At 39.0% G+C, this 20,984-nt stretch overlaps 1 protein-coding gene across 12 annotated transcripts in view; it reads left to right on the top strand.

Annotated features, from left to right (window-relative positions):
- Positions 1–20,984, top strand: part of ZNF521 (zinc finger protein 521) — a 230,143-nt gene that overhangs the window by 2,060 nt on the left and 207,099 nt on the right. For 2 of the 12 annotated variants that reach the window (XM_032123789.1, XM_032123817.1), the window contains exons 3-4: positions 15,517–15,579; positions 16,631–16,690. The exons of 3 other annotated variants lie outside the window; for them this stretch is intronic. In XM_032123789.1, the coding sequence (XP_031979680.1) occupies positions 15,517–15,579; positions 16,631–16,690 (123 nt within the window). Of the gene's footprint in view, positions 1–248; positions 475–15,516; positions 15,580–16,630; positions 16,691–20,984 lie in introns of those variants that run through there. 7 more of the 12 variants (XM_032123846.1, XM_032123836.1, XM_032123797.1 and 4 more) reach the window with 7 other exon arrangements.

Raw genomic sequence — 20,984 nt, 5'->3', positions numbered from 1 at the left:
GGGGGTGGTGCCGGGGGGAGCGCACCCCGCTAGCCCCAAGTCGCAGGGACTTGTCCCGGACCCCCGGAGGAGGCGGGGGGAAAGCCCGGGACCCGGAGGAGGACAAAGGGCGGCTTGTGCGGCTGTGGAGGAGCCGGCCGCGTCCCGGCCCGGGCGCCCCCTCCTCCCCCGGCGGGCCCCTCGCCGCCGCCCCTCCGCCCGCCGCGGCGCGGAGCGTCTCCCGCCCGCCCGCGCATCCCGCGGCCCCCGAGGAGCGGGCAGCCCTCGGCCGCCCCCCCCGCTCCCCGCAGGAGCCGGTGGCCACCCCTCGAGGAGCCGGGAGCCGCTGGGCGGGCAGGGGCTTCTCCCCGCCGGCGAGCGGGGAAGGCGGCTGAAGGTGGCTGTCGCCTCAAATAAACATCTCTGGATGGGCGCGCTCCTCCCGGGCCGGTCTGTACAGTGCAGTGAAGTTGAATAAAGCCTGGGTGGCGTCAGGTCAGAACATCTATAAGTTGTCTACTTTTGGGGGGTAGGGGTGTGAAGGGGGAATGGGGGGCGATGGGGAAAGGCCATCGGAGCTGAGGGCGACTGGTGCGGCCCGCGGGGCTGTCGGCGGTGCAGGGGCGCCGAGCCCGGCCAGCCCCGGCCGGGGAGGTGACCCGAGCTGCGCCGTGGCGGGCGGCAGGCCTCGTTTCCTTCCCGGCTGGGCTGGCGAACACCAGGAGTTACATGCCTGGAAACCAGCGCAGTTTCATAGTTAGAAAGCAGGAGCGGGGTCTTCTTTTATGGACTTGCACAGGAGGACCTGGAAAAAAAACTGCGCTCCCTTCCCTTGAAACAACTCTTTCCAGGAGTTCCCTTTTCAAAGTCTTCTTGTTGACTTCAGTGAGCTTTAGAGCAGGCTTCAATTCTTTTTTCTTTTCTTCTTCTTTTTCTTTTTTTTTTTTTTTAAACTCTCCAGATACTTTAGAAGGGAATAAAGGGTGCCTTGAATTTACTGCTTTACCTGCTGCTGCCGTCTGTATCTAGTTTACCGAAGTTTGTGCAGTTCAGTGGTGCTTTTGTTTGGGATCTTGTGAAGAACAAACGAGCCGCTCTTCCCTTTACCTTTTAAAAATGATACCACAATGAAAGTTCTGTTGCTTGAGTGCACGCTTATATTCCGAGCTTCCCAGGGAGGATTTATTTATGTGCGCATAAGAGTTTTAGAGCCAGTAGGAGAGCGACCAATTAGCCATATTTGCAAAAAGATGCAGGAAAACTTTAACTGAGGGGTAGTCTTAGACCTCCAAGTATTTAAGTGCAAAGGAATAAAGGTTCAGAATTAACTGGTAAATAGAGGAAATTGTTCTCCTGTTAGACATTGGACATGTTTCACGGGTGGTGATTTGTTACATGTGTTACAGAGAGTTTTGTTTCAAATCTTTTCCCGTAAACATCACACTTAAGTTAAAACAAAAGATACAGCTTCCATTTTATGTGGAGGTGTGGGCTTTGCCTTTCTTCTGTACCAGTTGTCTGAGAATACCTAAAATGAGAAAACAGCAACATTGTATGGTTCAGATGGAGCAGCTTGGATTTGCTGACAATAAACTACTGACTTGAGAAAACCACTTAATGTTCAGGATGGAGATGATAGAGATTTCTTTGCAGAGTCTTATTTACTATTTTTCAACTAAAAGCAGGCAGTAAATCAATCATCATCTGTAATTATTGCTGCAGTAATTACCTTTGGGGAGTAGGTTATCATTCTTGGTGGCCTTTGTTCAAATATCTCTTTCATTTTCCCTGTTTTATTTTCCTTGAATCATGTCAGTTTCTGAGTGAATTAATAGTATTCTGAAAGCAGTCCGATTGTAAGATTTCTGGAAGGGCTAATAATGCGATTCATCTGAGGAGCTGAAAGATGCTTGCATAGACTAGCATTTAAATTCATGGATAAGAGTTTGCCCATCAATTATTACATCTTCATTTTTAGTGAACAAACAAAAGCTGTAAGTAATCTTGCGAGGAGAATTTAAGCTGTACCTCCAGTGCAGCACTTATTTAAATTTCTGATTTCTTAAGTATTACTGATTTAGTCAGTACAAAATGTAGTTCTACAGATAAAAATAAACAGTATTTTAAATAGCTTATTTGAAAAACTATTCTTTGAATGTATGTAAATGAGTTATTTAAACTCATGAGTGCTGTTTTACATCTAAATAAAATATGGAGTTACACATTACATTTCCAATTTGTCATGTACTTAGCAACCCTTTCTGGGGGGAAGATATAAGAGATATTTTTGATATGTCTGTCACTTTTGATAACTTAATTTGAAACTTATATCTTAGGGGAATACTGATACAAGGCAGGTAAATACATTAAAACAAAATGACAATTGAGTTTTTCATATTGAATGCATTAAACTAATGTTCATCTGAAATGGTGGGTGTTAAGAACTAGCTAATGACTAAATTTCTCACATTTCTTGAAAATACACTTTTTTGAATTACCCTGGTTTTGTTTACATTCCTTTTATATTTCTTTCTCTCTGTCCTTCCTTTCTTCCTTTTTTTTTTTTTTCTTTTCCTTTTCCCTCTTTGGTTTCTTGCCAACTTTGGTTTGACTGTCCCCCAGCACTTGGTGAAGATTGCATCTCAGGTTTGGACCTAGGAAAGAAAATAGGCATGGCTAATGTTAGATAAGCCCCTTATAGTTAAGGAATAATAAAATCTTTCTGAGGAAAAATAATAAGACTTAATTATTTTCTGTGACAAACACTGTCTCTTACAAATACACTGCAAGTTTGTGGCAAAAAAATAAGTCTCAAAAGCAGAGTAAATGACAACTTTCTGAAAAACTGTTATTTGAATATCTCCTTTTACTTTAAGAAGGAGGAATTAAAGTTCAACTGTCAGGTACTTTAAAGGCAGGGGAAGGATCAGTTGCATCAAACTCATCAGTCCTGACCTATATTTCATTCTACTGATTAATTTATCCCATTTCCTTGGCTAGTTTCTGGAAAAAAAAAAAATCTATTAAGTATCATTGACCTGATCAAAATCACCTAATGTGTTTTGTGAGGAAGGGAGAGAAGGATAGCTGGAGAGAAGCAGGTGGGGAAAGAGAAGTCGGAGATACGATACCCATGTACAAGCCCCAGAAGAGGCACTGTGCAGATGAGGGGTATCAAAGTAGGGTATCAATTGTTATGACTCCTTAAACTCCTGACATCCAGGGGCAGAGCCATCCCCTAAGCAAAACTATGGTAGAGACCCCTGTGATGAGAAAGCAAGGGACAGGGGGAAGAGCAGCTTCTTGTATCTTGTTTAGCTTGGTCATTTGAGTTGTAAACCTTTTTTTGTGACTTGGCATGCTTTGGAGATATCACACTTGGTTTACTGACTGCCTCCCCCCCCCCTTCCTTTCTGGTTTATGGGGTTTTAGTTTTAGGAGGGCTTGAGGTTTTTTCTTTGCCCTTACTACCGGCTTTTGATGAGAAAGTTTGTTTAGAAAAAAAGTTACAAAAATACAGTCACTTGCAAAGAAAACTAGCTATTCTTGATACAAAACTGAATGCAAATGTAGTTCTACTAAATGTTAAATACAGGTTTCTCTAAGCTAAAGACAGGTAATAGTCATTATTACATTCAGAGTCACCCATGAAAAATCGCTGAAGTGGTAGTTGTTAGATAAGCTATCACAAGGAAACTAGTACAGTTCCACATGTTTAATAGAAGTGCTGATCTCTGATTTCTTTTTGGGGAAAAAAACCCAAACAACCTGTGGTTTTACTTCAAAGTAAATTTTTACTCAATGCAATTTTGTGTCCTACACGCAGAAATAAAATTACTTAATGTTAGTTCCTAGAAAGATGAGCGGGGTGCCTTTCTCAGCTTTATTTTACATACCCATGCTCTGCTTAAAGAAGGCTTGTATCTTGAAATATATTGCCAAGCCCAGAATGTCTCTTGAAATTGTTCCCTGTTTTTGAGGAAACCTAGGTAATCTTTCCATCCTGAATGAATTTAGAACTGCAACTCAATTCACGCAGAGTATCAGTGGACTGAGCAAATATATCTGTGTTTTCATGTGACCTGTTTCCTCATCATAGGTTCCGAGTGAAAGGATGTTTCTCATGCAGAGGGGCAGGTTATGTGGTGTAGTACCAAGGAAGGTAGAACAGTAGTGCATGAAAAGAAAAATGTTACTAAACAGCAGACAGAGTTCAGAGAGAATTTGACATTCGGATCCCCTTCCAGCAGTAGCCTTTACATTTCTCTGTATCTGTCAACTATTTGAATGTTTATTCACAGCCCCAGCCCTCCCTGGCTTCCAAACTGCATGGGCTAGACTCAAAAGTCATGAGATTGTCTGCTGATTAGACTATAATCAATCCAGCATAAACAAAAACAGCAATTAGTATTGGCATTATTTCTGTGAACTTGACTTAAAGTTTCAGTATTATTGGTCCAATCAACTTTTTCTGAACGGGCTGTTTTCAGGAACTGTATTATTTTGGCATCATCATTTTATAGGGAGGGAACAAAAAATTCGTAAGATTCCATTTGGCCTGAAAAGCAAAAACATCTGTTTGATGCATGAGTAAATTGCTGGATTCTATTTGGCCATCCAAAAAAGGGCAAAAATTAAGATACTGAACATAAAAGAGTACATGAAAAGAAAAAAAAAAGAAATCACAAAGAGGATTTAAGATCAGCATCTTTTTATAATGCGGGCTATTTATAGTGTTCTCTTTTGGACTTGCCAAAGCATGCCTTTATGTATTAAAAGAAACCGTAACAACAAAAACATCCCTAACCTTTAGTAATATTCATTGACTTTGGCAATGCACAGTGATATTGATGGTCTTGATTAGCTGTGGGATTACAGTAATGCTGCCCGGTCATTTCTGGGGCCAGCATGAGTTGTATTGACCATCATTGTCTGCTGCTTGGAGTTAGGCACTATTTGAACTAAACATCTGAACAGCTACTGGTTGTGCTGCTAGCTTCCACAAAGGTGAAATCTTGTGACAAAGATAGTATTAAGAGGTTTAGTTATGCTGCTGATGTGTTAGGATTGGTTTGATTTTGTTTTCCTGAGTTGCTGTTAACTTGTGTAACAAGGGAAGCTGTCAGTATGGAGGCACTTATCTAATGTGTAGGATAACATTATCCACCATGATCTAAGATCTCTTGAAAGGCTTTATGTTGCTCCATAATTCATTCTGTCTAATTTACAGCGGGTTTAATAGCTCTCAATTCTTTGTTCTGAAACACGATTCAGTATTTTCAAACTTGCGTATTTTGAAAAAAAAAAGTCTTCCTTTTGAATAACTGTGCTTGAGGAAAAGATCCAGAAAAACTGTTAACATTTTAACATGGATTCAGTATTTTTTTCTGTGTAGAAGAATTAAAGTAAGATATTTGGAGGGGATTTTTTTAGTTTGATTAAAATACAGTATAAGTTCCAATACCCTAAGACAACCTCCTAGCATCTTTTCCCAGCCATATTTTACCATTTCCATTGGTTTCTGCAGGGCTATCTGAGCTCAGAATCAGTCCCAGTTGGGGGCTGGGAAAATGCATTATTTCACTTAAATCAGAACTGTGGCATACATATGTACATATATATAAGTGTTTCCCTGAAGGGACAACATACAGATCTACAAAGAATTCGGCCTGTTTTATTTGGTGCTGTGAAAATGTACATGTCTGCTTTGAAATACATTTTGCAGAGTGTTACTACAAAGCATTAAAGTTTTCCAGTTGCTGTCTTTATAAAAGTTGGACAGGACAAGAGAGGCTTTTAAATACTTTTAAATCGTAATGTAACATTTGGCATAGGACTCTGACAAAAGATGGATGTGCAAAGACCAAAAGAGGTGGGGAGGTTTGTTTTTGTTTTAAAATTAGACAACTTGGGTTCTATTTCACCTCAAGTATGAGTAATTATGCTAGTTTAGCAATTATTAGAGATGAAAGAAATTCTGTTAGATATGAGTCTCCTAAACTTCAGTAGCTTTAGTTTTAGCCAGGATAATGATCAAGGAGTAGTTAGCCATATGCCTAGGGACTATGCTGTAGCAAAAAAGATAGGGCTGATCTTGGGGGTATCCTTATTACAACATGTTATAATTAACATTTTCATTCAGCCCTCCTACTTTCCAAAAAAATCTGCTTTATTTTTTTCTGTGCACACATTGGTAAGACTGCACAAAATTGCTCTCTTCCAATGAATTTTTGAACCAGGACATTTGTCTTCCATATTTAGAATATTAGTTAACACTCGTCACAGATTTTTTTCTGCCATTTCATGTTCCTTTAGTTTCAGACAAATTTTTCCCCTCTATACTGCATAACTATTAAGAAAAAAGATGTAGAAGATTTTTTCCCCCCTCCTTTTCAGGATTTAGTCTAGGTTATACATGTCCTTCTGGGGTGTGCACATTTGGGTTTTAGATTTTCCTTTAGCTAGAGTGATGCTGTGCGTGCCATACTGCAACTGTATGTTCTTTGTACAGTTGAATCCATATAATGTGTACTCAAAAGAGTTGTAGGGTTGTTATGTACCAATTCTGCACAATTAAAGCCCAATGAAATTTTAGATTTTGGGGAGTTGCTTTCATTGTGGTTCTCCCTCCCTCTTTTTTTTTGTGTCATGGGAGTAAGGCAGAGGGCTGTTTTTTTTCAGTGAGTGATTTTTCTGATACTTTCACTTTTAAATGTAGGTGAAATTAGGTGCAATTTTTCTCTGGAAGAGTAGGATTTCTAGTCCTTCAAGATTTCTTAAAGTTTTATATATATATATATATATATATATATATATATATATATGTATTTATCTATATATATCAGTATAGTGACATTCCCCCCTTCTTTATTTAATGTGATATGGGCTTACTGTGGTTCTTGAAAAATGCAATATCAGTAACTAGCTAGCCTTCTTACAAATTTGGAAGTGCTGGTCGTTAGTTAGACAGCTGGCTGAAGCAGAATACCTTTTTGTCCTGAGGAAAAATGGATGGGATGTTGATAGTGAGGATTCCCAGTGATTTCCTTCTGCCCCAAACCCCATTTTTGGAGAGCTTATTCTCTCATGCAAAGGCAATAACCTGGAGCATGAATTTTGTCCTTACCTAACACGAATGCAAAACTGCTTTCCAGTTTCTCATAGAGATGTTCAGTGTTCCACACAAATGTGGAAAAGCTACAGCACTTCTAAGTCGAAGTGTCCTGGTTGACTGTAAAATAGATGGCTTTTGTGTACAGTCCCTGAGACCTGTTGTGCCCTTACTATTTTTTTGTTGTGCTTTGCTGGAAAAATATATTTCAAACAATGAATTCCTTGATAATTGATTTTCTAGTTTCATTTTTCTGGTGTTCACTTTTTTGGTAACATATCAAGTTCAACTTCCATTATTGATTCATTCACTTTTTGAAAGAAGCTTTAAAAACAAAAATAATATACCTGCTCTGTTTCTGGACTGGATGATGTGATGCAGTGAGGCAGTGTCCTTGGGAAGACCAGGCTATGCTTTGATCAACAAGAACTTTCTCTGGCACTGAGTTATGATGGCTGGGTCTTTTTTTCCAGACAGAATCAAGTGACTTTCTAACTTTTGACAGTGGCAGTAGGAAGGAGGAGGGGGTGGGGAAGTTAATTATTTTCCACCTCTAAAGAATACAATTGTGAGGAAGGAACTTTCTGATTCACTGGTTCCAGGACAACAGGATGTCAAGATCCATGCCTGATGTAATGTTTTCACTCTGAAGATGGGAGGAGGAAATGGGTTTGTATTGGTCTCTGCATGCAACCACTGACCGGGAAGGGATTGTGTTATGTGACTTATAAAGAGGTAGAGCACAGGAACAGATTTGGTTTGCAGTTTCTGGTGAATGTGTTGAGTAGGAGACTTGCTTGTCAGATGCAAATGTAAATCAATGGAGAAAGGTCAGAAATCTTTAAGGCTAGGTACAAAATTTTAAAAAAGGCTTTCATGCTGCAAGATGTTTAGTGCTTAGATGCTGCTCTGCTTAGTTTATAGGTGACTGGTTGCCTAGTGGAATAGTCACTTTGCACCTAACTCTTGGATTCTTTATGTAATTCACAGGTGCTTAGGGGTTTATGAATGTTGTTGAGTAGAAATTATTTTAAGGAGACAGTAGGAAAAATTTGGAAATAATAATGTGTCTTAGCTCCTCCCCCACTCTAGATGTGGGCATCTTAGTGCAACAGGGCATCTCACAGCAGTCACTTATCTGACTCAGGTTTTGGAGATAAAATTCCTTTCCTCCCAGGCTAGAAGGAATTGAGGTGGTGTGCTGCTGCTCTTCCTCTCTCTTTTACTGAAGGGGGAAAGTTGTTTGCTCTGCTAGGATGTGAGAGGTAGGGGTTCTGTTCTGTGCTTTGTCTAAAGGTGTTTATCTGTATCTCACAGGGAGGACATCAGTCATTACACAGCAGCATATTGTGTTATGAGCGTGAGTTGCCCTGTTATTTTTGTCAATGATGTTTCCCTTTTCAAAAGTCTAATTAAGTATTTGTCAGACAAGAGGGTGAGAAAGAGCATTCATACATGAGACTCAGGGCTCAAATAGCTTGAGTACCATGAAGAAAAAGGGGAGACCTGCGTCCTGGTTTGCCAGATACTAACTGCCTTACTACTTCTGATGAATTATTTCAGTGCAACTAGAACTGGAGTCCACTTACCCCACTTGCTGTGATGGTGCCCCAACAGCAAGGATAAAATATCATGCTGATTCTTCTTGTTTCTAGTTCGGTGAATATTGTAGATGAAGTATGGTAGTTTCAACAGCAATGAATGAGTGCACCTCAAGTCTGAGGGTAAGTGTTCTTCATTAGGAAGCTCACGACGTGTGTACAAATCCTTCAGATAGAGGAGAAAGTTCAGCTGGTGCCACCCACATCCTGGGTGAGCGATCTAACCAGTGGATGTGGGCAAGAGGGGAAAAGGAAGATGTATTTCAACCCACACATTTTCTGCCAGTGTTTTATAGCAGCCAGGGAAGAGTATATGAACTCTGAAGAACCAGCCCATAAGATTGCGTCCAAACCCAGGGCAGGCAGGAGAATACTTACCTTCCATTCTCCAGATGTGCTGGGGCTTCAGTTTGATTTCAGCACTGAGAAAGCCTCGATGGTAAAACCATAGGTACTGCCTGACCTCAGTGGCATCTGAGCAGAACTGCTGACAATTTAGATTTAGCATCCCCTCACTAGTTTTTTGGCTTCTAAGCTCCTCTGTGGACATAGACCAGATTGCTGTTCTACATGATAGAAAGTCATCTAGAATAGAGCAGAGAGTCTGAGGGATCAAAAATTAACTTATAAAACCCTGTTTTACAATAGAAGGAGATCTCTGGTAAATCAGGGATAATCTCAGTTGAAGGGAAGTAGGTGTTTGGTTTGGTTTTTATTGACTCAGATAAATGTGTGCCTTTAAGTAACAGAGCTAAAACATGCAGCTGTGTTTTGGTTTGGTATTCAAACAGTGTCAGACAGCCCAAACGCCTCAATTTAAGTGTCCCATTTTAGGTACATAAATAAATTGCTTCCCTTCCAGAGGCAATGATCATCTACAGTAACCTTTACTGTAAGTCTTCATAGCTCTTCTTTATATCACCTGTCTTCAGACTTGTGTGATGTTGGTTACTTTGAGGTTATGTGATCCATACACCAGTTTGATTCCAATTACTCTCTCTTGCTGAGTTTAGACTTTTGTAGACAGTGTTTAATGAATTTCCTGTTTTCTAAGCACAGTTGAAAATAGAGTCTTTAGGAACACTAGAAATTCTTACTTATGTCACATTGAGTAAGAAAACTGAGGTGATACATAGCTTCAGGACACTGAGAGGAATTACTCTGAATGTGTTCATGTTAAGTACTGGACTTGGTAATTGGGGTTAAAATTTATCTTAACCTCCTAACTTCTGTCTTCCCCCAAAAATGGACTGGCTGCCCACAGCACGTTGTCAGGAATGGAGGTGGAGTACTCGGTCTAAGACAGGCAAGACAGCTGAAAGTCCTGACCCTGGTACTAAGAACTGACTCCCTCTTGCTTTGCTAATTCTCACTGTGGTCCTCAGTTTGACTCTGAGATTTATTATAATCTGTTACCTTGCATGATAGAGAGTCTTAGGGATGACTGAAATTTACTTGAGGTTTATAAAAAGCTCTGAGATTCTTTGGAGGAAAGTACTTTTGAAAATATAACATTATTAGTTTACCTAACAATAGAAATATGAGTATATGTAGATGTGGTTTAATCTTGTAAAAGGATGCATGGTTATGGAGGCAAAGTTAGAATTTTGGACAGGATTAATTAATCTATTACCTCAGCTGCCCAGAAAAATATATCCTCCCTCCCCCCACCCAGCTTTGGGGTTTAGAATTATTCCTCTGCTGCTGGAAAGAGCCTCTTCTGCCTTTTCTGCACACAGTGTTATGTAAAACTGGACGTCTTTAGGCTGTCACATTTGGATACTGTCATCCTTGAGATCAAGGGTTGGAAGAATATCCAAAGGATTTCTTAAGCATAATTTCTTTCCACTTAAGTATATTTATTACTTTTATGTTTATGTGCTGCCTAGGAAAATACTTTATTTTAGCATAAGAATAATATTTTCCAACCACCGCAGTTTAATTGGGAACTCCTAATTCAGTCATTCTACAAGAAGAACATTAGGGGAAAAAAAACAAGCTCAGTGTTGGGACAGACCAAAGAGAGGAGTGAAAAATACGAGTGCTATGAGGGACTTTGTCTTCTGGAATAAGCAAATGCAAGAGGAAAGAATGCTTTATATAACAGGAATCTTTTAAGGAAAATAATTTCCAATGTCAGAAGAATATTGTTACAATGCTGGGGGGGAATAGAAATAGGAAAAGGGGTATGTCACAACACAAAGGAAAACAAATCAGGCACATAAATATTCATGCATATGATTAATTAGATTTTTGTAAAGTTGTGGCTACACACAGAACTGATTTTCAGTGGAGTTCTGGAATGTAGATATTTGAAATGTTAATATGCCAATGCATTTCTTTTTCCAATTCTTCTAACACTAAAGTCTTTGGGAGGATGTACATTTAACAGTCAAATTGGTAATCTGGCTAGTAGCTGATAGACACAAATTGATGCTAGGTGAAGTTGTTCAGAAAACAGTGCTTTCTTAGTAGTTCTGAACTTTTATGAGTGCCAGTTATTTCAAAGGCCATTATGAAGCATTCTGAAATATTTGCTGAATCTCAGAAGTCACCCACTGAATTGCTGCTCTAATGTGCCACAGCCGGGTGCGAAATCCTGTGCTGGCATGTGTCAGCCAGAAGGGTTTAAGAGGTGAGTCTTAGGTACCAGTGGTACCTAGGGAGAGAAGAAAGCCAAGGAAGGTGTAGCCCTAGCAGGTGATTCACTGACATGTGATCCTGAATTTAATACTTCTCTGTAACTTCTTTAATTTCAGTTTTGCATCCTGACTGAACCCTTGTGGAGACGTATTTCCACAGCATGTTATTGCAAAGTGTGAAACATCTTCAGAATCCATTGCCTTTAATAGAGCTAGAGGATACTCAATGTCCCCTGCAACTGGCTCTTAAATTTGCCTTCTGCTATATGATTAATCTGTCTGCTCATACTTAATATCTACCTGTAGATGGTGGCAGTATGAATGTCCTCTTGGTTTTGATGTGGCCACGAGGAGAAGTGGAGAGATACTTCCAGAAATTACAGTCATTTGTAGATACTGAAATAATGGCGCACACGTTTTATTTCTGTTCTGTCTCAGTAACTCAGTAAATTGTGTATTGATTATGCTAATACAGCTACTGTCTCTATTACTTGTCTGCAGAAATTATTCAAACATGTAGATTGAAGATGCACTTGGCAAAGTTACCATCCTAAGAAAAAGGCTTTTGTGCAAAGATGGCTTTAAATTGAATTACTAATCATATGCTAATGGAAGTTTATAGATCAAGTATTGAATTGTACAAAATGCAAAGTGCAAGGTAAAAATATGTATTCTGAACTTCCTATCCTGACAGTCTTAGTTGCTACATTAGGTTTATTTTCACATCTCTCAAGGAATATGTTTTATGAAAGGATAAATCAATAGCAATCTATTTTTATAGTTTATTTTGGGACATGGAGCTTCTCCTGCTTTGTTTACCAAGCTGAATAGAGGCTCAGGCATTTGGGGCAGTTATTTTTTTTCTTTTTCAAAATTTATTAATCTACCTAGACTAGAAGAAAACAGACTTTTTTCAATTATCTTTTGCTTTTATTTTATTATGGTTTGTAATAGGTCAGAAATCATAAATCTTAGCCAGAGTTCTTCAAAAGGCTTCCCTTTCAGTGAAAGTGTACTTTTCCACATTTCTAATTTTATCAATTTCTTTTCTGTGCAAGCTTTTTCCAGGCATAAACCAGAAATGACTTGTGCTCTTCCTTAGGGTGCTAAATCTACAGATTAACTTTTCAGAGAAGGGGAATCCTGGTTACTCAGTAGAATATGAATGAGAGTTTGCAAGCTAGAAAATATGTACATATTTTGTAGCAACTTCAGAAAATAATCTCCCTCCTTTAAGGTCTAGCCATGAGTCCCAGGAACAGACTAAGCAAAAGGGGTGAAATCCTCATTGATCAGCAGGTGCTGCTGTAGAGCAGTCAGGAGCTTAATTCTAAATTTAGGACCTCTATATCAAAATTCCCACAGGTTTCCCTCATTGGCTGTCCTTGATGGTTCTACTTGATTTGTTGCATTGTTTTTGGTTTGGTTTGGTTTTTTCTTTTCCTTCTTTCTTTAGAAAGGAATAGTTGGTCTTAATGTTGCCAGTCAGCTGCCCAAGCATGAGACTTGCTCTGAACTGAAACGAGGGTTTGCCTTGGACACTGGCTGTACCAAAGCCGAAACATCTTAACCTTTCACATGGATACAACTTCAGTTTAGAGATAGTTTTGTTTTGGGTTTTTTTTTTTTAGTAAAATTTTAAAAACTGGTATCTGTCAAATCCACAGCTTTTATAATGGGAGATAGAACTGACATGTTGGATTTCTCTTTTCCCTTACTGGTATTTTTTTTAAATTGCTCTCAAGAAGTGAGATGCCACAGTTGTAGTGATCTGATCTTTTTTTGAAATTTTGTTACTTGGGGTTCTTGGTTTTGTTTCTCAAAAGTTGTCCTGAAAAAATGGGTAGTAGGAAATCGATCATTTGTTGTTTTAAGGAACAGATGAGTTAATTGAGAAATATTACAACAGCTAACAAAACAGATGAGGAGTGATCATAAACATGTAGTTGTAGGGACAAGGATCATTGTTGCTTTCATGACAACATGTATCTAGAAGTTCTGTTCAGCTGTAACATCACTTTTTCATATTGGATTATAATGTATTATTCTGCTTTCCTGAGGCCTCTCCTTCACTGGTATTCTGCCTTCATTACACAGAATTCATCTTACCTTGTGCTAGGATGTGGTATATGCTATAATGAAGGTGACATCTCTGTGCAATTACAGTTCTAGGGTATCAATAATTTTGATGTTTGAATTAATAATAGTGCATACATGCTACTCTTTTATTTGCATATCATCCTTGTTCCTTTTTTTGTTATGTTCCATGCTTGTGCTAGAGAAAGGGTTTTGGTTAGCAAAATTTCAGTCATCCCTTTGTATAGATTCTGTTTAAAGGTGTCTTCCTCTTCTGAAAAAAATTAGTGTAGTTAATGTTTAAGGGAGGTTAACATTGGCTGCATGTCACACTACCTTTCATATTCAGCTGAGTTTAACAATGGCCTGAGAGCTGAAACAGTACTGAAGTTTTCAGAATCTGGTTGTCAAAAGGTGTTAAGTGCTAATCGAGAGCTTATCTGATGCTACCAGCTGTAGCCTACTTAATGTAAGGAATACCCTTGCAAGTTGGAGGAAGGAGCTAACTTAATGCAAAGGAAAATGAGATGCTATTTTGTAGGTGATTTGTGCTAATGCCAAGATTCATTGATTCAGTGGGTTTTGTAGAAGAGTTTTCTTTTTCTTTTTACCATGCTTCCCCCTAAATATGGGGGGTTTTTTCCCCTGGTAAATATGTCAGTCTAGTTGACTATTACTGGCAAGTCTTTGTGCTATGGCCTGTTGTTACCTACTCGTTTCTGTTGTGACTGAGAATCCTTAAAGGGATGAACAAGGGTTTAGAAAAATGCTAACCACAGAGTTACCTGCTTTTATGCTTGTTTCCTTTTTCAAGTGCAATAAAGACATAGTGGTCAGCCTTTGTTGAAAGCAAACCTCAGCTCTCACAGAATTTTCAGATCCCAAAATAGCAGGAAAGTTGTAAAATGTTTGTTTTCACAAGGCATATGCTGTCATGTTTTCATGGTACAAAATTGCATACCTGGAAACAATTTGTTAGGAAGTATCCATGTTTATTTTTCCCATTTTAGGAGCTAAAAATGTTTGGTGTACCTCTCAGTCAGCAGTGTGAAGCTGAGTACATCTCCTTGTGCAGTCACTTCTCAGGAGCAGTGAGAGATTCTGGTACTGCAGCTGGTGGCAGTAGACATTAAGGACAGAACAGCAGAAAAAATTAACTCTTGCATTTTAGCTTACACTTAAAAGTGGAGATCTTGTCTAGCTCTCAACAGGTAGCCACTTGGGAATCAGTTATTGAAAAGTTCATGTTTGAAGACTTCAATTCCATCTTGAAACTTCAGAAATGGTAGAGTTCTTAAACTGCTTTTTTGAACTGAGTAGTGACATTTATCATGGTTGAGGACAGCAAGTAAATCTACAACTAATAAGGCTGATTAGTAGGTAGTGATGACCAAAGTGAGTTTCCTCTTGAGGGATGGAAGAGTGGACTCATTTTCAGTTTTAGAGCTTGTTCTTGAGTACATTTTTTGGAGATACACCAACAGCTAATGATGGACATAAATAAGGTCAGGTTGGGCTTCTGCAGAGGTTTCCCTGGGGGTTTCAAGGAGCTCACAATAGATGGTATCTTTTGTTTTTTTGTTAATGTATGCTAGTTTTATTCATTATTTTTCTTGCTTTATTGATGAAACTTACTGATCTGTGCTACCTTAGAGAAAAATCTTTCTATTTAGCTTAGTTTGCATTTGACCACATGTTCCCCAAAACTCAGCTTTTCATGAGCTTTTCCCACTGCTTTCTTTGTCTGACCGGTTTCCTTCAGCTGTGAGGATGCTGGGATGACTGCTTCAGTGTACCAAAGGAAATCATACAGTATTATCACAGCTGAAGTACTGGTAGCATCGTGGCTGCAAAACACAAGTTCAGCTCATAAATTAGCTCATAAAATCATATTTTGTGAAATACTGGACTGACTGCAGGGCTGGGGAAACTTTTATCAGATCTCTGTCGATGAGAAGAGTTTGCTTACTAGCCACGGCTCTGGGATAGATATAGATTGTGTAGAGTCCTTCAGAGATTGTACTTGACTCTTTCTAATATATGCACTGTGATACAAGTTTCTGGTGTCCTAAGAGTGTCCTTATGAAAACTGGTGTTTTTTTTCTAGAAACTCAGATTCTAGAAACAACCAGTTGTATGAAGCCTTGGGGTTGGCGGAGGAGGAAAAGAGGTACCTGTGGAGTGTGTATATGTATCTCTTCTTTTGCATATATGTCTAGATTTATATGTGACCCCTAAGTGTTGCACTCTCTTGTCCCAAGAACCAGGAAAAATACCTCAAATCTTTGGACTTTTAATTCAGTTGCATGATTATTTTTTGAGGTCTGAATTCTTGGGAGTGGAAATGCTGCAGAAGTGCAGTCTTTCCCCTTTCAGCTTTTTCCCCTGTGGAGGCAGAATGAATTCTTTTCTCTCCGCTGTTCTCTAACCCAAAGAACTCGGTCTTTGGGAGAATAAAAGGAAATGGTTCTGCCTTTTAGCTCTTCCCTTACTTTTGCTTTGGGAGAGTCAATCTTACTTAGGCATCATATCAGAACGTACGAGAACAGCGCTTTCTAATTTTTCAAAGTAGCAGCAGAATGGCTCTTGTTAGGTTCACTCACCCAACAAGTTTTGAATAGTGAATCTGACAAGAATTGTATTGTTTTTAGTTCTACTGCTCTGGAAAGCTGTGAGCCAAGGGAAAGACGCTGGCATGGTATATACAGTAAAACAGCATGGGGTTAGTTCTCCTTTGCAAGGCTGTCTGCACTGCTGAGATGTTTGCTACTGAATATAGGATTATTACTATTTTTTAAAGCTTATGTATGAATTAGCACACACACCTCTCCCATCTGCCAGGAGAAGGCTTTCTCTTACCTGTGTGGAGCAAGCAGAATCTTAAAACCCGTAATTGTTCTCTTATTTAGATCCATAATCAAATACAGTTAAAGTGCATTGAAGACAAATATCCCAGAGGAAATTCGATTTGTTTTTTTAAGCCATGAAAAAGATTTGGTTACTCTGTTCTCAGATTTGTAGCTTCCATACAGCAATGTATTCTGTCTTAGTCTGGTCTACACTTTCGCACTTTGCAGTGCAGCTTTTCTTGCCTGTGTTGTGCAAGCATTGCTGGCTTTCAGAACTGAGGCTGGTGTAAAGGTGCTTGAAACACTTCAGCTACCGACCTAACATCTTTTTTGTTTGTTTTGTTTTTGTTTTGTTTACCTTTTTTCTGACAGTAGAAGAAAATGAAACAGAGGACCATCAGGCAGGTGTGGGACACACAGCCGCACAGACTGGTAATGCTGAATTCCTTCATTAGTGCTTGCTTACCATTTGACAACAGTGTGAGGGATTTTTGTATTGGGGTGTTTTTGCAAAGCCTGCACTCTTCTTTCTCTGTTTCAGCTCATTCTTGAGGCTTGCAATGGAAAATAATGTTCCTTTCCCCTTACCTTTCAATTTCTGACAATTAGAAATTCTGCCTTTTTTAGGTCAGCTGACTGAAAGTGAGATGCTTCTAAAGTGTTCTAAATGCTTCTAGAGCATGCTTTTATTTTTTTCTTTTTATTTCCTTTTTTGTTAAATTTAATCCTTCTCTACATTCCCCATGGAAGCCACCCCCCAAACCCCCCCCCCATGCCATTTCAGATAACCTTGATTGTTCATTTCACTTAAACTATTTTTGTATTTGTAAAATATGTGGTTAGGGGTAATTTCTTTAAAGATTGTTTGTATAATTTCTTGCCAGAGATTAATTAAGGGCTCTTTAATTTTAATAAGTGAGATTGGGTGGACAAAACTGTTGTTTGAGTCAGGATCACAGGGATAAGTACTGGTAATAATCATGAAGAAATAATCGTTAATTCCCCAAAACAACAAAGACTTCTTTATTCTCTAGCATGGTTCGGAGAATGCAAGAAATAATTTGTTTCTGTCTTTGGTACTGGTTTCACAGAATTTTATCTGAAGAGAAGGACTGACTCATCTGAATAGTCTTATTCATTCAGCTGAGGTCACCTTTTGGAGTAAGGGCTGACTCCTTAAGGATATTCCTAGAAGGCTAGTCATCTCTGAATACATGTAGGTAATTTGTTTGAGGACAGTTGGAGTTATTCCTCTTATGAAGGTGAAGAATACAGTTAATTTTTTCTTCAGCTCGAAGACTTTATATTTCTGTGTGTGTCCTGTGGGTTTGTGTTTGGTGCCTTTTATAGATTCTAATGGCTTTGTGCATAAAGTAGTTTGTTCGAAAACAGTAAATAAAATTGAGGGAGTTATTTGCCGTCTTAATGGGAAATTTCTCAAACTCTTCTCAGTGTACATATGTCTCCATTTAACTACCTGCAAATTCTTAAAAAAAGCAAACTTGTCCTGCTGTAGAGACACAAAGTTGAAAAACAGGCAACTGCAAAACCAGAGATCAATGTCAAGGAATGGTGGCTCTTCTGCATTTTTTTCTTAAAATAATTCTCAGTGGCTAAGTTGCATTGCTAGTTCTTTATTTCCCACCATGTCCTGTGTTGTTCCCTGTTTATTTCTAGGCAGGATTTAGCATTCTGTTTTTCTCTACAGCAAGAATGCAGTGCTGATATTAAAAACCAAAAACCTGATAGAGCAAGCAGTACAGAAGGCCTGCACTGTGTACACACTGCCAGAAGTTTTTATAGTAATACTTTGTATCTAAGCTCTGGCTCTAACCATTAAATGTGCTTTTTATAGAGTACCAAGTTATAATGTAGTGCAGCTACGGCATATTAATCTTACTGCAGAGATTTAATGAGGCAGTTGTTTTGCGATGGACACTATTGGGAGCAGAGAGCGACAGAGTTTTACTTTACCACTGAGCTGAAGAAATATTCCTTGCCTGGTAATAATTACAACCACATGATCTAAGTTTTCCTTTCTTTTGCCAGCACTTTTCCATGCAGAAGTGGCTTGGAAAGAGGTCTGCTGCAAGGCAGTGAAATGGATTGGAAAGGAGGCTGTTTTCTTGGTAGTTTGATGTTTTAGTTGGGATTATCGATGGATCCTTGCAGCATAGGCAGAAATATGTAAGATGAGTTTCAAGAATACAGACAGTCTTTGCCAGTCCACTGAGATGACTTTTAGATATTCATTACTTTTACTTGACTTTTATATGGGTTATAAAAAGTAAATGTGGTGAAACCTCATTTTTACATGGGCAGAATAGAATTTCTGCTGGTTGGCCTTAAACCGCTCCCATACTTGAAATTAATTGAAGTCCATGCCTTTATTGCCTCCAACACTTTTAAGCCAATGCAATTTTTCATTTTCCCCAAAGTTGCAGTTTTATTAGACCAAGTTACAGCAATAACATCCCTTATGAGAAGGAGGAAGAAGGGGAGAACCACCTGCCAGGGAACATAGTAATGAGAAAATCATGCTTCTTTTAATTTCCATTTATAAATAATGTTAACATAATCAAGAACAGAAGACAACTGTTCTTTCTCTCTCTTTTTTTTTTTTTAAGTGCCTTAATAGGTAGAATTTATTTCTCTTCCAAAAAAGCAACCTTCATTCATTTCTACACTAGATAATTTCCAATGGTATCTGAAGGCAGAGAGGATGTGTGTGTATTATTGCTGATGTGTATTGAAAAATTTCAGTTGGTGCATGGGCAGCTTCCAAAAAAGGGCAGGGAAGCCTCTGGAAATCACAGTGGTATTTGCAGATGTTGAGAAAAGTAATTTTACTATGAACACCGTTTTTATTGAGGGAATTGTGGCTGTGATTGTTGCAGATACTGGGGAGAAAGAAATGTGGGAGATGAATGACATTTGCCCTGAAGTCTATATATGAGCCTGAGCTTTGAACAAGAGGTTAAGGAGAAAGCACAGATGAATGCGTATTGCATTTATAAAATATTTTATTCTAGTCTTTCAAAAGAGCTGCTCAAATAAGGCAGCTTATCCTCAATTTAAGTAACTATTTAAGGTTAGACCAGCTCTTGATGGAAGATATTTGTTGTTGCAACAGAAAAGCTATCTATTCACAAAGCCTCCAAATGATATTTGCTCTCTTTAAATATCTTCTTATTTTGGTGGTGACATCTCTTCACAGAAGCAGATCACAGTGGAAATGCATTCATTGAGAGGGGCTGAGACTGCCAGAACTCATTTCACAAAGCTGTCATAGGCTAAACTCGAACCTAGGTCCCAGAGGGTCCCACTTAAGTGTTGACCTAAAAACAAATGTGCCAGTTGGCTAGAGCATGTATTCTAAAGTTGCAGCAGAAGGGAATAAGCTTGACTGACTTCTGTCCCTGTAGAGTTTATATCTGCAAATGCAGAAGGAGAAGCAAAACATTATTAGTCTTAAAATGATGCTAATTTTAATAACTGGTCGCTAAGTATGAGGCTTTAAATTGAGTTATTCTTTAGGCTTTTGTGCACTAAGGGGTCCACGTGTGCCTACGTGTGTGTGTGTGTTGCTGAATTCCTGTAAAATGCAAGTGTTTCTGAATACTGAGTCTCGAGAATTCCCTCCCCTCCCTTTTCTTTCCTTCAGCATTGTACTTAAAGCAGAGTCAGACACTACCCTTATTTTAAAACAAACAGGTCTGTAAACTTTATGTGCAGCATTTAAATACTCATGTTAAAATTCAGACCTAGTGGCCACATTTCCCTGAGTGCTGTCAATTTTATGAGATGAAACTGGGAGCTTGAGCTGAACAACTAATAGTATGCAGCATGCACATGCTGCCTTCCAACAAGTGTTTAATGATGTTGGGGTCAGTTTGCAACAGTTAAGACAATTATTTCATTTTCTGGGCTGTTTCGAACCTGGTGATCTCCTAGCTACTTTTCTTAATCTTTCAAAATATGTTGGAAAATTAAGTGGCAATGGAAGTTATTAGATTTAGAGTATTCAATAATGGCTAAAATGTCATAAAGTCTTTTTAGAATTAGCATACCTTTTTTGGTTTGTAAATTTGCAGTCTACTCTTCTATTTGGAAGTAGCTGCCCAAGTGGAAATTTCCACTCTTGAAAGAACCTTGTGGATGTAATTTGTCATATAAGGACTTAGTGTATAGGCAGGGCTTTTGCATAGCAAATATATTTTTGCTTTCAGAATGTGTTTTTTATTTTAAAAAATTAATCTGGTTTCTCTCTGTAATATAATTCCCTTAAAAATAAATACTGCCCTTTACCCCTGTCAAAGAAATTCCTCGGTTTTGATCACAAGCCACATGGCATGAGAAAGACTTCCTGACATGGGTCATTTCCAGTTTCTGCTTGCGGGTCCATCTGTGTTTGCACAGTTGAAGGGCAGGGTGCAGCAGTATGGACCAAGGGATACAGAGAGATGAGGAGAGCTCTGACCTTGGTTGTGGGCAGCGAGAAATACAGGAATGGCTGTGCCCAGATTGCTGTAGGGTGCTGAGAGCGGATATGAGTGGTTTAAAGTGGAATTGCCTTCCTGCTTCTCCTCACACACCACCCCACCCCCAATATGAATGTAGTGTTGGCATGTTTTAGTTTCTCTTCTTCCAAGGAGTTGTGCAGGATCCTAATCAATTTCAAGGCTAAATAAAGTATGTTCACAGATAGCACCTCTCTGTTCCCCTG

Source organism: Corvus moneduloides, chromosome 1 (genome assembly GCF_009650955.1).
Source record: "Corvus moneduloides isolate bCorMon1 chromosome 1, bCorMon1.pri, whole genome shotgun sequence".
Lineage (NCBI taxonomy): Eukaryota > Metazoa > Chordata > Aves > Passeriformes > Corvidae > Corvus > Corvus moneduloides.
The sequence above is the reverse complement of the archived record's forward strand: the minus strand, read 5'-3'. Positions and strand labels throughout refer to the sequence as shown.